General features: G+C 35.5%; 1 protein-coding gene across 1 annotated transcript; it reads left to right on the top strand.

The window, feature by feature from the left end:
• The first annotated feature begins 5,788 nt into the window (after positions 1-5,788).
• terf1 (telomeric repeat binding factor (NIMA-interacting) 1) lies at positions 5,789-17,181 on the top strand. Its single transcript, XM_053488004.1, has 10 exons — positions 5,789-6,078; positions 8,489-8,584; positions 9,873-10,000; positions 10,107-10,193; positions 13,964-14,113; positions 14,232-14,335; positions 14,457-14,495; positions 14,632-14,729; positions 16,510-16,580; positions 16,713-17,181. Exons 1-10 carry the CDS (start codon positions 5,892-5,894, stop codon positions 16,869-16,871), a joined length of 1,119 nt encoding a protein of 372 aa, XP_053343979.1. The 5' UTR covers positions 5,789-5,891; the 3' UTR covers positions 16,872-17,181.
• Positions 17,182-19,816: the final 2,635 nt, after the last annotated feature.

The following is a 19,816-nucleotide window of genomic DNA, read 5'->3' as shown; positions in this document are numbered from 1 at the left end:
AATGCATACTGCCATCTGCTGTATCGGACCATGAAAATGCACAAGGGTACCCAAGTACAGAGAAAGATGATAATGTGAATGCTGTCCAGCAGGGAGTGGAAGGGGAAGCAATCATTCCTTACAGGATGTTATGTGTCATGAACAATTTCTGTCATGAACAATTTCTGTTTGGTAGTAACAACCATGTCCTGGACAGAGTCCCTGAGAACACATTATTATTATTATTATTATTATTATTATGTTTAACATTATTATGTACCAACAATGCACTGCAGCAGCATGATTAGATAATTGCATGAATATGCAGGTATACGGGTCTTCCTATTAAAGTCTGTTAAAATGTCTGGTCATTAAATCTTCTTTTTATTTTAGCATAATAATAATAATAATAATAATAATAATAACCATTAGGACCAAAAAGCCATATTTTAAAAGTACAATTTTAGATACTGAGCTCTACTTTAAACATAGAATACACAGCATTATGCTTCCAAAAATTGTTGCATTATTTTTTATTACACTTATGCCCGTTTTCTTTAAGCAGGCCAGAGTTGGTTTAAGTTTTAGTTTGCCAATAAACTTATTTAAGATGCAATCTATTCTTAAGAGTCAAACCATGCCGTCATTTGATGTAAATGTACACAGCAAACAAATATCACCATAGCTGATGACCTTACACAACTGCTACATGATTTGATTGTTTATATTAATAATAATCCGGTTAGCATCAGCATTAGCAATGTAGCTCCCCCTTCGTTCGTTAATTATTTCTTCCTCAGTCCTCAGACCGCAAATTGTGACACTGATTTCACTCTTTTTTTTTAACATATTATTCACAAAATCATCTTGTATTTACATATTTCATGTGAAAAAAATTTGTCTCCATGGCAATTAAATGTTCTCCAGGCTCTCGGTTCTCCTGTTTCTGTCTGTGCATCAATGCTGTTTTCAATGCACACTTGTTGACTTTCCCTAGCAACTTATAGTAAGTGTAGCGTGTTAAGTACAGTAGAGGTATTTTTATTTTATTTTATACAAGGTCTTCTGGGTAAAATGTGTTCATAATGTCTACAGTGATGTTATCTGGATCCCTCATCTTAAGTTCTATCTGACCTCACACAAACTAAAAAAGGTGAAGGAATTTTACAATTGCCAAAAGGACCAAGGGGAAGTGGACAAAAAGTGCGTTAAAAAGAGAATTGGAATGCTATCATTGTTTGTTTTGTTGTTTGGTTTTGTTTCCCACTACAGTAATTGTGACATGAATTATAATGATTAGAGTCAAATTTAACCCCAAATCATATCATATTGCCTTTATTCAAATGTTGCTGTATGTTCTGTAATTTCAAATCCTTAATCGAAATTTAAGAATCATATTTTTGAAGCTTGTGTAAAAAAAGAAAAGAAAAAAAAAGAAAGATCAATTTTAAATGGTTTTTAATGATAGAGGGAAAGTGCAATACTGTAATACTGCAAATCTATGCAGGCCAAGAAAAAACTGCACTTTATTTTACAGTTCAATGTACAGGCGGACAAATACATGTGTATTTTACAAATATATATCTTTAATATTTAAAAAAAAGAAAACAGTGTTACTACAGGTCAGAAATACAATTTTACATCAGTGATACTCAGATATAAACAATCATCTAATACGGGCCTTTATAATCATGTAAAAATTCGTTTAACACAATAAATATCAAAACTGGCCATGCCACAGACGAAGTGTTTTTTCGCTTTTATAAAAGAATGCTGTCGATACTTCTATTTTTTCTAAACCGATTTCCTGGTTGAAACAAGCTCGCCTGGTCGTTAATAAATCTTATTGTTTATGGAAAGGCTAATCTTTTTTGTTGTTGTTGTTATTGTTGTTGTTGATGTTGTTGTTCATACAGCACTGTACAGAAAAAAAACCAAACTACTTTTTATAGGAATAAATCAGGTCTTTCAGTAAGACATAATAAGAAATAATCTATGAGTTCTCAGGTTTTCTACAAAATAAACGTACGGTTAGTGTGTGTTTATCCTTATTTACAGATAATGATGACATATAGGTCTCCTGTTAAACTGGTTTGTGTTTGTCTTGACAGAAAGGGAAACGTTACAACATAAGGTCATAGACAGTAAATTTATTATGTCAGTTATATCATAAAGATTTGTTATTAATTTACAGGGTGTCCCAAAAGTCTTGCTTTTTTCATGATTCCAAAATGTAGAACATCATACAGAAAGAGAGAGAGAGAGAGAGAGAGAGAGGGAGAATTTGGACCCTTTAACATTCTGCTTAACATTTTGATAGAGCACATTTTGAGTCACTAAATTTGATTAAAAAATGTGTTTAAATTAACCTGATTGAGCCAACTCTACCATTCGGTTGAAATATGATAATCTCAAGTTTAAATGTTATCAATTCATGCCACTTCTTCACATTTTTTTTTCTTAACTATTTGTAAAGATATTGATAGTTTAATAAAGTGACATCTCAACAATTTGGAAGAGGCCTACACCTACACAATGATGATGATATATTTTTTTATTATTACTATTAGTACTACTATTATTATTATTATTAGTAGTAGTAGTAGTAGTAGTAGTACTAGTGCCCCAAAGAAAAAATTAATTTATTGCTTTTTTTTTCCTAAAAGAGGGTGTTAAAGGGTTACAAATCAAAACACTAGTTCTTAGAGTTATGAAAAATATTTTCTCTGTGAAGGATACATCCAAATACAAATAAAGGTACAATACAAATAACCAGCTCTTTAATGGGACACACTTCAAGTTCATACCCAAAATGCAATCTAGGACACCTCCTTCCAAGTAGAAAGTAAAAAACAGAGGTTGGAGCATTCTTGACATATCACTGATTATTAGCGCATGCCTCAATAGAACCTAATAATCATAATAATAATACTACTAATAATAAAAATAATAATAATAATACTTTATATAATATTTACAGTTGAATATGAATGTTAGTGCCCTTATGACAAATAATGTATTTAGACCATTATCCCGTACCAAATGTGTCCAGATTCTGAAGGTTAAGGTATTAATAGTGAACGAAAATGACAGCAGCTCAAAAATCTCCTTTTTTTAAAGTAGAATACTACTAAATAATGATTTTATTTTATTTTTTTTACTTTTGCCTATAAGATTTTTTTGAAGCAGGTTTTGTATTTTTACACAATAAACCTGCACTGTTTTGATGGTTACTGTAAAATGACCAGCTATTAGTGTGCATACCAATTCTATATAATCATCTGCCCTAATAACATTATTATCTATGCCTCTGTAATGTAACGCTAACTCTATAACTTTATGATATACGATTATCATGATATTCAACCTGAAGTATCAGCACACTCCTGCTTTAAATACGTAGGGGGGGCCGGTTTGGGACGTAGCCACATGTGTTAATCTGGAAAGCTACATTGTGAATGCTTTGCACTTACTATATAGAGTAGTGGCTGGGATTTGGGATGCTGATGTGTGAAGGTATTATTTCTACTGCTATAGTGCCGCTATTTCAGATTTCAGATTTCAGATATAATTATCCCAGCCCTGTATTGTATCACTGTGCCATTTCCAACATTGGGCATTTTATTTTACAAACATTTTTTTTATTTTGATTTTATTAAATGTACCTTGTTTGTTAATTTATTTATTTATTTAAGAGAAAAAAACGAAAGAAAGAGCTCACTGTGATACTGTAACGTTCAGTTTGAAATGTTTTACCGAATGATGTTGATACAGCTTTCAGAATGTTCAACTTTTAATGTAAAAACTCTTTCCATTTTTACAATTTCTTAATTAAGGGAATAGCAGATAACCAGGGATCTGTGAGCTACTGCTTGTTTTTTTTTGTTTGTTTTTTTTAAACCTCGTTTATTTTGTGAAACTCTTAAGCCATGATGATAAAAGTGTGCTTTTGTTTGCCATTAGAAGAAATCTTGGTCTGTGTAAAAATCTTTTTCTTATTGGTTTTGCCTCTTTTTGGGACCGGTGTCGATTTCTTTGGATAACGCGTTCACTGTAGACAGTTCGTGTCTCTGTACACATGCATGTTGGACTCACGATTGCTTTCTTATGGTACATGGGTGTCGGCGTTTCTGTACGTTAGAAAGCGGTGTTCCTTGTTATGTCTGTCCTAAGCATATGCAGAATAAAGAATAAATATGTATATAATTCACTGCAGTGTGTGTATATGTGTGTGTGTTCTCCTGCTTCTCTTTCAATTGGAAACCATTCAGATTATGTACAAATAAACTTTTACAAACTGATTCTTCTATTTTGGTGGTATTTTGGAGGAAGTGACCATAACGAAGCACTGTACAACAGTCATAACAGGCTTATTGAACATTTTTGTCATTGATGAAGCAAAGGTACGCTTTTTTTTCTATTTAAGTATTTAACTGCTTATGATAAGAACACTAAAACGGACTCTTCCTCCCTTCATATCTCTAAAAAGAATTCTTCTTCACATCCCGCCAGACATATGTAATTAATAAATCAAAGTTGATTAATAAATAGAATAAAACTGAATATATGGAATAAAAGCATAATTATACATTAAATAAAAAGAAATAGTATAAAAAAGAGGGTAGTTATATATAAAATAAAAATGAAATGATACTGCACGTTCACTAAATTGGAATAATATATTTTTTAAAAAGTTAAATAACAAATAATAAAACTAAACCCGTATGTTAAAAATAATAAAAGACATACTAATATATATATATATATATATATATATATATATATATATATATATATATATATTAATTTTTTTATAATATATATATTTAACATAAAATAATACAATTTAGTTTAAAAGGTTGATTATATGTAACAAAACTGTAAGCTAATAAGTAAAATATTAATACGAAAGTATATAATAATAATAATAATAATAATAATAATAATAGTAAAATAATATATGGAATTTATTTTTGATTGTATATTACATAATAATAGTAGTACAGTTATATATAAAATATATAAATCGTAAATAGTAAAAGTCATCTGATATTACTCTATTATTAATTTTAAATACTGCACATTGACTAGAGCTGGACTGTGGGGTTACCGTTGTGTTTGGAGAGCAATCTTGTGTCATTACTGCCACCTGGCGGTAAATCCTACTAACAACCGTGTTACTCACATCGATACAAAAGCGTTAAAAAAAAAGTGAGGATGACGATGACAATGAAAATTATTAGAAACATCAGTAGTTCTGTTTATTTCAGTTATTAAAAAACGCAAAACGGTGCTTATTTAACAGACGTATACTGTACATGAAATAGAAATAGAAATCTATTGTACAGTATATTTCTATTTCTATCCTAGTTAAATTATTATTTTTTTTACCGTATTTCTTTTATTCATATTTATTTCTTATTATAAGCTTTAATTCTCTTTTTAAGGTCACTGGCAATCCTGTAAGCATTTCACTGCATATCGTACTGTGTATGCCTGTGTATGTGAAAAATAAAATTTGAATTTGATATACTACTAACCCTACTCTAATAACATTTATCTTAAGGGTTTAAAAAATTGTATATCTGATGCCCCTGGGGCTAACAGGATTTAAGACAGGATTTAAGGGTCTTGGAGGAGCTGGGGCTTTTTTTTTTTTTTTTTTTTTACGTTAAGTTTCCAGATTATTTGTGCAAGAAAGGAATAAAAAAATTGACTATTGCATCTTTAATTGCATGTGTAATACCTTATTCCGACCAGTTGGTGGCAGCAAAAGCGTCTGAGAAGAAGCAGAAGCAGCGTATTAAGCAGAAGAAGAACGTCTTCCTTCATTTGAGTTTTTTTTTATCTGTTTCACACAGAAGAAGAAGAAGAAGAAAAACTTTAAGCTTTTAAGCTACACGGCTGTCACTATGGATGTCAAGGCCGCACAAGAAGCCCAGGAGGTTATATCAAGCACAACGAGCGCCAAAGTCAACACGTGTGAAGTAGAAAGTGTTGCTCAATCGTGGATGATTGACTTCTGCTTCCTGTCGCTGTGCGGGTTCTACAGAGAACAGAACGCCGAGAAGTTTAGTAAAACTTTGAAAGTGTTTGAAGGTAAGTTATGTCTGAATAACTATGTCTAAGCTCCTTTTAAGCGACTGTTTTATTGTTTATTTACTGCAGCTTCGCCCCGCCTTCTGTAGTGGTGTGGGCCAAGTGCTTTACTTCTCTCTGTCAGGAGTGGCGGATTCTTTGTGATTATGAGCTCGCAGCCAATCACATTGCAGGAGGCGGGATTTACTGGTGCACGAGCGGGAAAGTAAACAAGTCGAAATTAATTTACTTCAGTTCGAGTCAACTGTTCGAATCTCCCCCACAAACAACATTAAAGATATTAGTAATACATTTTAATTATTTTTGGTTATTTTCTTTAGATTTAATTATTTTAATAAATTACAGAGAATTTAGTTATACAACAATGTATTGTGAGTTCATTCAATTTAATTATCTATTTTCACTCCTTCTGTTCTAAGTTAGATGTATAAAAAGTGATTTATTTGTGAATCTATTTCCAGAATATTCCATCCATCCATTTATGAACCTCTGTAGTTCAAATAGGGACTGTGGAGACCAGTGTTGACCATTGTATTTATTCACATTTTTACGATCGGGGGAGGACCTCCAGTCAACATTCACACTCGCATTCAGACACTACAGGCAATTTGGGACGCCAGTTAATCTAATCTGCATGTCTATGAACTGTGGGCAGAAAGCGGAGTACTGGGAGGAAACCCACCAAGCACTGGAGAGAAAAATATGCGAACTCCATGCACGCAGACCCCGAGAAGAGAATCGAACCCTCGACCCTGTCGCTGATCCCTGGAGATTTTGACCACTACGGTGCTGTGCTGCCTCTTGCCAAAACATGAATAACGATTTTAATATTAACATTAATAAATAGCACATGCGCTTCTTAGACACTCAGCAAACTAAAGTACTTTACCATAGCAGGTGGTAGTTTATATAATTATTGTTTTTATCGGCACAAGGCAAATGTTAAACAGTTTATTTATAGTACATAGTTTAGAATTTATATTTAGTGTAGAATATATTATTGTCAAAGATGTTATTGTCAGGTGTGTTGTGCGATAAAAGAGTATCAGCGAGAATGAAAGGAAAGGTGTACAGGACAGTGGTGAGACCAGCAATGCTCTACGGCTTAGAGACAGTGGCGCTGAAGAAAAGACAGGAGGCAGAGTTGGAGGTAGCAGAGCTGAAGATGTTGAGGTTCTCTTTGGAAGTGACAAGGATGGATAGGATCAAGAATGAGTTCATCAGAGGGACAAGCCACGTTAGATGCTTTGGAGATAAAGTCAGAGAGGCCAGATTGAGGTGGTTTGGACATGTTCAGAGGAGAGATTGTGAATATATCGGTAGAAGGATGCTGAGGTTGGAACTGCCAGGCAGGAGGTCTAGAGGAAGACCAAAGAGGAGATTTATGGATGCAGTGAGAGAGGACATGAAGTTAATTGGTGTGAGAGAAGAGGATGCAGAGGATAGGGTTAGATGGAGGCAAATCATTTACTGTGGCGACCTCTGAAAGGGAACAGCCGAAAGACAAAGAAGAAGATGTTATTGCTCTTATCGTATGCTTCTCTGTAGCTTTCGATCTTTTCTGAGTCTGTATAACAGCTTAACATCAGGTTTAATACCTAATACAGTAATTAATGTCACAATTGGAACTGTATGTGGCTGTTTACACAGTAGTGTGTTTTTTTCTTATATATATATTTTCTCCGGGTACTCTGGTGTCCTCCCACAGTCCCAAAAGTATGCAGGTTAGGCTAACTGCCGTTCCCAAATTGCCTGTAGTGTGTTTCTGTGAGTGTATGTGTGTGCCCTGAGATGGATTGACCCCGCCTCGTACCCTAAGCCTCCTGGGATAGACTCCAGGCCCTACGCGACCTTGAATATAGGATGAAGCGATATAGACGACGTTGATCCTTGTGCGTGTGTGTGAGATACATTTACCGTATGCTGAAAAAGATAAAAACAATCAGTGTTTCCCACAGCATTAGATTACATTGTTTAAGTCCAGGGTTGACTGTTTCCTTTACCTCCACGTTCAATTTCATTAACATCGCTGAAAAGTAACATGTCTCTTACATTTGTGATCGTTAAAATATGTCTTCTTTTAAGCTTCATTATCACTATGCTGTCACTGTCATCCCTTATGTCAGCGAGGCTCAATCGCTAACATCTCATAGGGAGAAGGAAAATACAGCACACACCCACATTTAATGATCTCACCTGAATCATTAAATGTGTCCAAATACTTCAATACTAATCTAATTGTAGGCTGGACTTTTCTTTTATCATTGCAGTACTGTATGTTTTTAATGGTGTTTTCTTATAATGTTCTTCTGTAAACATACATTATATAACACACCTGATAATATACCCTTGACGGCTTGGTTTCTGCTGTTTATGTACAAGTAAAACCTTTTTGGTTGTATTTTTCCAGCGATGATCGATGACGAGGACCAGCTTCAGGACAGTCAGCAAACGAAGAGAACCATCTGCTGCTTGCTTTCCAGAATCATGGATGGCAAAAACTTGGGTAACTTTTATTCTCCTTGTTTAATGCATTATCATCTGGTCTGAAATATTCCTAAGTGCCATACTCCATTGACACACATCCATGTAAAATTTGGAAACATAACTGCAATCTATTCACTTGTTTACTGTAAAGAGACTTTTGCAAAGCATTATAGAAGTGAATTCTCAGCAGTTTAATACACTTATACTCTATATATCCTCCAGGCTTTTTGTACCAGTAAACAAAAACAACACTGAAAAATCTATGAGTGCAATTTAAATTAGAGGATTTTTAGGAATGCTGCCAGCCAATACCAATCACCGATCTCTGATCACATGTGTGTGTTGGTTATTGGGATCCGCCATTTAAAGTGTTCTATGTGTTATGTAGTATTGTTTATTTATTTACTATTGATAGCTGTAAATGCCATGCACAAATATAATTAAGATCTGGAAAAGTATCATACATTTTAAAACTTTTATTTATTAAAAAGCAACATATGCGACATACTCTATTTTATTATTTATTATAAAGATTATATTAAACTATAGAGACGCTGAAACCAGTAGAAAAGCATCTGCTCGACTAAAGAATAAAAATGTTTCATAGCTTAAACTAGCGTCAAAGAGCTTTTACAAATGCAGAAATGCTTATCTAAAATGCCCCTCACTCGTTATAACATGCAGTACATGAAACAAATCTGCATCAATGAATAACAAATCGGCACACATACTTTGTATTAGGCAAGCCAATCATGGCTACTCGTTAGTTTGCAGCAAGGGCAGGCATTTCTTTAAAAATATAAAAACTTTAGAAATATCAGAATTAATTTCTTTTAAAGAAACAGACTATTCCTTTTATCATCCAGAAAGTTAAAAAAATTTATAAGGAGCCTAGTTATGACTAATAGTAGTGATTCCAATCACCAGGGGCCACCTGATACGATATCATCACGATACCATCACGATACCTAGGTGCCGAATGGATTTGCATTGCGATACTGTTAGTATCACTTGTTAATAAAGATCCTGATTCGATACTAATTTATTTTTTTATATTTTGTTTTAATTAATTTAGTGTGCCACCTCTTGAACTATATAAAGGAACTGCAACATTTTACCACCTCTAACTTTACCACTTTATTATTTTTTTTAATTTAATTTCTGACCGTGTAACCGAGTGCAGAGACTGTGTAACCGAACCTATCCCCCCCATCTCTAATTAATAACTTAAGTATTTTTGAGTTAAGTTGATTTTTGTGCGCATTCGTGATCTTTAGGGGTAATTATCTGTGTGTGTGTTTTATCAGATGCGCATTACGACATGAATAACAAAGTGACTCCACTGATGTCGGCTCTCTCAGTTTGGGATTGTCTAAAAGATACCATCAACGACTCCGCGCTACACGACAGCATTAAGAACCTGTTATTTATTCAGGTCAGGATTCAGCACTACGCAGTGTTTACACCATTTTCTCCTCTATTCAATGGCATACAAAGTTTAAATAATGTGTGTGTGTGTTGTCTGTGTTGTTTAACTCCAGTGTGTGGGTGTGTGTTTGGAGAACGGGAACACTCAGCTCGCAGCACACACACTGCAGTGGCTCGAGAAAGAAACAAATTTACCCGAGGTAACTTCCTCTTAATTACACTGTCTAAAATCACACGGTCCACACTGCATTCTTTCACTATGCTCTACAACTGCATAGTACCAGGATGTTGGTGGTGCAGTAATGTCTTAATGTCACAGTGCACGTTAAAGCAGCTGACCAATCAGTAGCTTTGTGTGTAAACTCTCACATATATATGCCGATCAGCCATTAGTTATATCAGTTATAATTACAATAGCAATATCCACTTCCAACCTCCTGATGTCAGACATTACAGCAGACCCCCAGAGCTACTGCGGAGTGGTACGAGGGGTCAGAGCTGCCCTGGAGGCTCAAGGCAAACTTATAATGTTAATACATAATGTTTAACTGTATTAAAACTGTTATGGCTGATTTGTGGAGAATCTAATATACGTTTAATATTTTTCTTTCCTCTTTTATCTTTTTTTTTTCTTACTCACACTTTTCTTATTGCTTTTATATATCATATACTTTTCCTTTTTTTCTATTTTTTATTGCAGCACAGTAGGGCTGCAACAACTAATCGATAAAATCGATAATTATCGATAATGAAATTCGTTGTCAACGAATGCGGTTATCGATTAGTTGGGCTGCTCACGTCACTAAAGACCGCGACCACAAGATGCACAAATACACACAGATACACAGCCGCTCGCGCAGTGGATGTTACAGGAGCGTCTGCAGGATAAAGCGCACGCCCCGAGTCCTCCAAGGTTTGATAGCAATTTACATTAAACGCCTCTAAGAAGACGGTAACCTGCACGCTATGCAAGACCGAGCTTTCATGGCATGTCATGCACGAACACTTAAACAGAAAACGTGTTGGTGTTACGGATGGCGAAAGGTCAGCAGGTTCGGTAAAAACTGTATCTCCATCGTGTAAAAGTTGTATAGTTTAAGTGCTTTTGTTTAAACTGTTTGCTAACTTCGGGACAGTCGCGCACTAGATCTGTTCACGGGCTACTCGCTAGCATCACATTGCGCAATCACCTCATGAGCAATAGTGATTAGTTAAATGAGTAGCTTAATTTACACAGTGCGAATAACAGTAGAATATAACATTTAGTAAATGTTGTGGTTTTCAGCGAATGCAAATAACAGTATATTTGTGACTATTAGCTTTATGCATTTCTACAGTTTTTTTATAGTCTACTACAAAGTTAACTTGTAATTTACTGTGGTTTTACTTATGCATACATCATTTTATTATACAAAATTACATTATTTTAGCTGTTTATATCTTATTAACTGAATATATCAGTGTATTTTTTAAAGTGTATATATATATATATATATATATATAGTATATATTTATACTGTATATATTATATTTTCATTTAAGATGTTCATTTAAAATGTCAAAATTAAAGATTATTAAACTCTATATGTGGCTTTTGCATTTTTAAAAGTTTCTTTTTATACATAAATAATACCTGATTTATGTTTTTTTAAATAGTTATAAGCAAAATATCAAATTAAAGAAGTGGTTAGGCGTTATCCGATTAATCGATTAATCGAAAACATAATCGACCAACTAATCGATAATCAAAATAATCGTTAGTTGCAGCCCTACAGCACAGTAGAACCTCAGTTTACGAACGTAATTTGTTCCTAAGTTCCGTTCATGTCTGTTCCTGATCACTTTAAACTATATTTAACTTTTGGTTTATCTTGGTTATATCACAAAATATAAAATTTGGAATTTGGTTTGGAATGTCCCAGGTTCAAATCATACGACCACCAAGTTTTCCCTGTTGGGCCCTTGAGTAAGGCCCTTAACTGCCCAGATGTATAATGAGATAAAAATGTAAGTCGCTCTGGATAAGGATTTTTGCCAAATGCCTAAATGTAATGTAAATGTAATTATACAAAATTAATACAGCATTAAACATGAAAAAAATGTGAGAGAGCAAACACAATCGTCCTAAAGTAAGACATTGTGTTATCATTCATAGGGTGTAGCACTTTATTCGACACAGTTTTGTTTTGATGATGCTTCTCGGCAAAGTCTTGGACACTCCACTTTGCACAAAATTCTTTTATCATATGCATGATCCGCGACTGTGGACTGAGCAAAACTGGGATGGCGGTTTCTGAGTCGAGTTACGTGAAGGAGTAACAAGGAGGAAAAGGGACAAATTTTAGGTGATTTTTTTTGTCATGGAGCGATTAGTTTGTACTGGGGGGGCGTTCATGAACTGAGGTTCCACTGTACAGTATCTATTTTCCTTATTTTACATTCTTAAGATCTCTTTTTATTCTTTTTGATTTTTTTACTTTCTCTTTCCTTAAAAGTTTAATTTAATCTTTCATAAATTAATTCTTTATTCTTCCTTTTTTTTGTCTTACTTAATGTTTACTTTCTTTGACGTTTTCTCCTTTTTTAAGATTCTGTTACTTGCAGTCTGCTTTTTTCATTTACTGTATTTGTTTCTCTCTTTCTTGTTTTCTTTGTCATATAAACACTCACCTAAAGGATTATTAGGAACACCTGTTCAATTTTTTATTAATGCAATTATCTAATCAACCAATCACATGGCAGTTGCTTCAATGCATTTAGGGGTGTGGTCCTGGTCAAGACAATTTCCTGAACTCCAAACTGAATGTCAGAATGGGAAAGAAAGGTGATTTAAGCAATTTTGAGCGTGGCATGGTTGTTGGTGCCAGGTGGGCCGGTCTGAGTATTTCACAATCTGCTCAGTTACTGGGATTTTCACGCACAACCATTTCTAGGGTTTACAAAGAATGGTGTGAAAAGGGAAAAACATCCAGTATGCGGCAGTCCTGTGGGCGAAAATGCCTTGTTGATGCTAGAGGTCAGAGGAGAATGGGCCGACTGATTCAAGCTGATAGAAGAGCAACTTTGACTGAAATAACAATTCGTTACAACCAAGGTATGCAGCAAAGCATTTGTAAAGCCACAAACACGCACAACCTTGAGGCGGATGGGCTACAACAGCAGAAGACCCCACCGGGTACCACTCATCTCCACTACAAATAGGAAAAAGAGGCTACAATTTGCACAAGCTCACCAAAATTGGACAGTTGGAAAAATGTTGTCAATTTCTGTTGAGACATTCAAATAGTAGAGTCAGAATTTGGCGTAAAACAGAATGAGAACATGGATCCATCATGCCTTGTTACCATTGTGCAGGCTGGTGGTGGTGGTGTAATGGTGTGGGGGATGTTTTCTAAGCACACTTTAGGCCCCTTAGTGCCAATTGGGCATTGTTTAAATGCCACGGGCTACCTGAGCATTGTTTCTGACCATTTCCATCCCTTTATGACCACCATGTACCCATCCTCTGATGACTACTTCTAGCAGGATAATTTACCATGTCATAAATTATTTTAAATTATTTCATGGTTTCTTGAACATCACAATCATTTCAAATTGGTTTCTTGAACATGACAATGAGTCCCCTGTACTAAAATGGCCCCCACAGTCACCAGATCTCAACCCAATAGAGCATCTTTGGGATGTGGTGGAACGGGAGCTTCGTGCCCTGGATGTGCATCCCACAAATCTCCAACAACTGCAAGATGCTATCCTATCAATATGGGCCAACATTTCTAAAGAATGCTTTCAGCACCTTGTTGAATCAATGCCACGTAGAATTAAGGCAGTTCTGAAGGCGAAAGGGGGTCAAACACCGTATTAGTATGGTGTTCCTAATAATCCTATGGTGTTCCTAAAAAATCCTGAGTTTATTCTTCCCTTATTTTGTCCTAATTCAATTTTTTGGTATTATTATTACCACTATCCACAGAGACTGCAAAGGAAATTATCCATCATTGTGTCTAAGAAGGATGTATACGATCAGCTCCTAACAAGGTTTTCCTTCGATCATCTCCTCAAAAACATCAACATGTTCTTGGACACATTCCTTGAAAAACATCCTTCTGACTTTTTGTTCAAGGTATTAATTAGGATTAATTAGATTCTCATTTCTTCACTTTCACCTCCACGTCTGTAATCTAATGGTCTTTATTATGTCATAAGATTGATGAGATGTCTTGTATGGCTCTGTGTTATAGGCTGCCTCCAAAGTGGTTCAGGTTCATCATGAGAGACCGGAGCAGACCTCAGAGCATGAGGTAGAACAGAACTACGAGGAACCAGAACCAGACAGTTTTAAAAAGTGAGAAAAGTAGCAACATGATGACAAGTATGTCTCGAAGCAAAGATATACACATGAGCAACTTATATTACTATTTGTAATTGTGTTTTTTTTTTTGTTTTGTTTTTTGCTTTATGTTAAGGCCAGAGACAACTACTGTTTCAGCAGCGCTTAATCTAAAGTGAGTGTTCAGTTATGGTTAAATACTCTTGGAAATTGTTATTAAAGATGACATTGTGTCACAGCTTTAAAAGCAGGACTGTTTCCAAAATCCTGTGCCCAGTAACGCTGTTGTTATTCTCTTGTGTTTCTTACAGGCCCAAAAAGAAGCTTTTCTCCAACAAAACTGTTCGTCCCTGGAAACCAGAAAGCTCAAAGAAACTGCAACGTCTTCCTCACCAACCAACTAAAATAAGTATGACCTATTTGGAAAATCAGCAGTGTGTAGTTGTGTTTTAATCTAATTTATCAGTTTTCCTAGTGGCCTTTAAAGGTACTGCTGGTGGATGGTGAAAGGTTGCCTACGATAAATAGATAAAAAATAAATTATTTTGTAATTAATATGATGATACAGGGATTAAAAAAAAAACCTTCCATGTTTTGGAATTAATGTTAACATTTGAAAAACATGTAAATGAATTAACAAAGCCATATGATTTTAAATTACTTTCTTGTTCTTCATTCATCTTCGTCTCTTGTGAATCAGAGCTGTGATTTTAAAGAAATGTTAATTTTTATGTTTGGGAAATTCTGCCTTGTATAACTGATGATGAGGTAATCCACATGTGAATGTGGAATGATTGACAGTTGCATATGTGTTTTGAGCTCTCCCATATGGTAGCTCAGAGGATTAAGGCTCAGGGTTACTATTTACTGATCAGAAGGTCATGGCCCTTAACCCTGTCCGCTCCTGGGCCGCAGTATCAGGACTGACCCTGCCCTCTGATCCCTATCTCCAAGCTGGGATATGTGATTTTCATTAAATAAAGGCTTAATTTAAGTGACACCCCAAAGGCCTCGCTACCTTTTTATGGCCCATTAGTAATTAATTATCTCCGCTCAATTCTCCAGTTGGAAAGAGGTAGTGGACTGGTTTTATTGTCCAGTTCTATCAGTGTGCCTCTTTGTCTGTAAAGATTCATCCAGGTGAGGTTATCTGGGAGTTGAGTCATGTCAAATGGACTTCTTTCAAATAGCTTCTTTATCCTAGGGGAAGTTGGTAATTTCCACAAATTTATATCCTCTTTGGTCATAAGATCTTCCCCTATTTGAAAATGATCATTGTGAACACGTGAACAGTGGAGAGTAGGAGAGAGAGTTGTTAGTAAGTAGAGGGAGAAAGTTGTTAAGAAGAAACAGCAATGTAGTGAGATTAGGGAGAGTCATTAGAGTGCAATGACTAGAGAGATTAAGGGGATTCCTTAACTATTGCTCTTCTGGTGGACCTTTGAAGAGGTCTTGATCTTCCTGTGCAACAGTGAAAGGGCTGCATGAAAAATTTGAGACAGCATGTGGCCACGACCCTTACCTCTGTTGAGATTTATGTTTCCACTTTTTTCTTTTACCGTTCTCTTGAACCATCCACTGTATCCAAAGATATTATATATATAAAGATATTAGATATATAATATCCAATAAGATATTATTAGTAATTCTACCCTCTGTGCCACTAAGTTAGTTAAAACACAAACACACACACACACACACACACACACACACACACACACACTGCCTTACACAGAAACTCTGGATCTTTACCCTCTAATGAGACTTGCTCTTGCTTTATACGCACACACACGCGCTGTACAAACACGCTTACAAACACAAATAAAATATGTTTTACACACACATGGTCACAGTGTTGTAGTAAACAGTACACGCATGCACGGATGTTGAATATACCAGTCAGAGACGAGCACTAGGACCCACTAGGGGAGACGATTACTTACAATTTCGTAGCGCAAGAGAGAGAAACCAGTGGCTCAGTTGTGATCACGTGACGCTCGGCATCAAAACAAGAAGCACATGCGTGATGCATGATACTTGGTGCTCATAAACCAAGACAATTCTCGTTTTTCAAGTCAAAATTTATGAAAAGTTTTTGCTCATCTTGCGGAACACTAGTAAACCACGTTACTCGTAATCCGAGGTTCCACTGTACTGAAAAATGTTTTTTTATATTTTACTTTGTACAGAAGTATCCAGAGCAAGCTGCCAAATGCCGCAACCAAAGCAAAACACCGTCTCCAAATACCGAACCAAGAAGGTAAGAGTTTATAAACTCTGCGAAGATGACAGATCTCTTTTCCAATGGAGAAACAAAAGAGTCTGCCGATTATATAGGTGGTACAGAGGCTTTATACACATTGTAAAAATACTATTTTTGCATCCCCTGTAGAAGTGGCTCTTCGAAGAGGACCAGCATCTGAAGGCAGGTGTGAGGAAATATGGAGAGGGAAAGTGGTCTAAAATCCTGCAGGAATTTGATTTCAAAGACCGGACCAGCGTGATGCTTAAGGACAGGTGGAGGACATTAAAGAAACATGGGAAGGTTTAAAACTCGAAGCTCTAATTTATTTTTTCCGTGTATTCCTGACACTGTTATTATACTGTGTAATTATACAAATTATTCATTTTAACCTTTACCATTAGATTAAATAAAACTGAATTTCATTTTAAGAAGGAAACATCTTGAATTTCTATAAAATGTACATACATATTACTGTTTATTATAAGTGACTGTAAATATTTTAGCAATCTAACATTGACTTATTTTTTTAAACCACTGTACATACAAACATGCACATTTCAATGTTGATGCTTCTGTTGTGCCAGAAAAATGTTACACAAAAAAATCTCCAAATAAACAGAAGTTGGTGTACATGTGTCTTGAAGCTTGTTGAACTTACATGCTGTAATGATAAACACATTATGCAGCTTTTTATTGCGATCAGTGTAAAGACCATACCTGGAACACAATAGCAGCTACCTAGCAACTCCATAACACCACCCTAACATTTACATGTATGGTATTTGGACAACACCTTTTATTTTTCATCTGAGCAATTAAGAGTGCAGCTTTGAAGTTTATTGTAAAGAAAATCTAAATTTTATAGCAACCATCTACCAGCAAGTCCCAAAGAATAGAATAGAAACTGCCTGGCAACACCCTATAATCCCCTGTAATTACAGCAATAACTAGGAACGGGGATACCAAAGCTAAAATACCTTGCAAAAAGCTAAAAAACAACATGGAACAGCACAGTAACTGCCTAACAAAACCCTAGCAGCCTACAGAGACATCATAGCTACAGCCAGGCAACCACCAGGGATACCATGGCAACTGCTAAACAACATTCTGGCAATTACTGTATATACTATAGGAAGATTCTAACACCCACCAGAGATACCATATCAACTCCTAAACCACTCCCTAGCAACCACCAGGGGTACAATAGGAAAACCCTAACCCTGTTAGGGAAAACCCTAACAACCATCTGGAATGCCATAGCAAGACCCTAACAACCACCATGGAACGCCATAGCAACTGTTAAGCAACATCCTAACAACTAATGGATATATACTCCATAGGAATATGCTAGCAACCACCTTGAATGCCATAGCAATCACCTAGCAATACACACCAAACACTCGATATTCCAAAAGAAGGCCATAGCAACACCCTACTGTAGCAATCACCAGGCATACTGTAGAAAAACCCTTGTAACCACCTGGAATAACATAATAACAACCACCATATCAACATACCATAGAAACTGCTAGGCAAGGCATTAGCAAACACCTGGAACACCACATCAGCAGATTAGTTACTGTACATAGCAACCTTTGTACTATTTTTAAAAATATCTTTTTTCCAAGCACTACATATTTTTTTTCAGGAAATGAAAATGCCATTTATATGATGCGTCTAATCCAGGACAGTTCTCACCAATTAGCTGTACAGAAATCCAGATGTAGATTGAGATCACTAATGAGCAAGCCAGAGGTAACTGTGGAAAGGAGAACTCCAAGACTACATGAAAAAGAAAAATTGAGAGAAACCAGACTGAAAAAGCAACCCATCCTCTTCTGAGTGGCTCTGGATTGTGGGATTATAACTCACTGTTTTTTGTCTGCGATTTTATACTATAAAATCAAATAATACCAAATATGACCATTATGAGCATCATAGTTTATGAATATAGCAAAGGTTTTTAAGTACAGTACCAGTCAACAGTTTGGACGCAAGTTTGAATTTATTTTCCACATTCTAGAAGAATACTGGATTTCTTCAAAACTATGAAATAACACATATAGCATTACATAATTAAGCAGCAACAACAACAGTCAGTTATTTTAAGACATGAATGTGAGCTGTTCTGGAATAGTTTTTGCAATAACAGTATTGTCAAGTACATTTGCAAAACCCATCAAGCACCGTGATGAAACTGGCTCTCATGAAGACCAACCCAGGAAAGCGAACCCAGGAAATTACCACCTCAAATGAGAGCTGTTATAGAGCTTAAATAGCAGACACATATCTCAACTGATCTATATCAACTGTTCAAACGAGATTATTGCATGTTTTGGATGCCTTCAGCATTGTTTCACAGTGTAGACAAAATAAAAAGTCAGGAGAGACCATTACATTATGGAATTACAAGGTGTGTCCAAACTTCTGACTAAGGTGGTTACTGGGTACTGTACAGTACTTTCATGTGCTTACTGTATGTATGACATTAAATGCATGATGCAAACGCAAAAGAATTGAAGACCTGCACACTATATAAGCATTTAATTAAAGATGTACTCTATGTAATTAAACTGTGTAAGTTAATTAGTGCTATCTCTGGCAGCGTAATGAACCAGACAGTGCTGGATTTATTTACACGTGAATACACACAAGGGAATAGAAATGCTGTTATGAAAATATACAAACCTACACAATGTAATCCTTTAAATCAACCTCAAATGCCTTTAGGAAATTGATTCCCCAGCAGTCCTTTGGTTAGAATAAATTGATTGTGGATTGATGACTTTAAATTGCTCCTAGGTGGGATTGTGTGCTAATGTGTGTGTGTGTGTGTGTGTGCATGGTGTCATCTGACAGACTGATGTCTCACTTAGAGTGTATTCCTGTCTTGTGCCTAGTTTTCGTATAAAGGCTATAAAGGGTACCACTTCCCTGACCAGGATAAAGCACCAAGTACAGTAAGTAATAGTTAGTCATGGCTGTTGGATCTCACATGTCAGACTGACATTGTGAATGATTATATACTGTACATTTTTTCCTGCGTTTTTGCTCTTTGCTCTCTTTCCTCCATGTTGTGTCTGTCATACGTCTGGAATGCTCCTTTAATCCAGCATCTCTAAACTGTTTCAGATGAAAACTCTACATCAGCAGCACAACTGTAATGTATATATTAAACCCCAAATATTTCATACTCACTATATCTGAGTGATAACCATCATTATTGACTCCACACATGAATTCCCACGTAC

The sequence above is a fragment of the Clarias gariepinus genome, chromosome 26 (genome assembly GCF_024256425.1).
Source record: "Clarias gariepinus isolate MV-2021 ecotype Netherlands chromosome 26, CGAR_prim_01v2, whole genome shotgun sequence".
Classification (NCBI taxonomy): Eukaryota; Metazoa; Chordata; class Actinopteri; order Siluriformes; family Clariidae; genus Clarias; species Clarias gariepinus.
The sequence above is the reverse complement of the archived record's forward strand: the minus strand, read 5'-3'. Positions and strand labels throughout refer to the sequence as shown.

Excerpts from the sequence above, each read along its gene's own strand:
- terf1 (XM_053488004.1), top strand. The coding sequence starts at position 5,892 with ATGGATGTCAAGGCCGCACAAGAAGCCCAGGAGGTTATATCAAGCACA. Across the intron at positions 14,336-14,456 it reads GAACCAGACAGTTTTAAAAA|GCCAGAGACAACTACTGTTT; the intron begins GTGAGAAAAGTA and ends CTTTATGTTAAG. Across the intron at positions 14,730-16,509 it reads TCACCAACCAACTAAAATAA|AAGTATCCAGAGCAAGCTGC; the intron begins GTATGACCTATT and ends TACTTTGTACAG.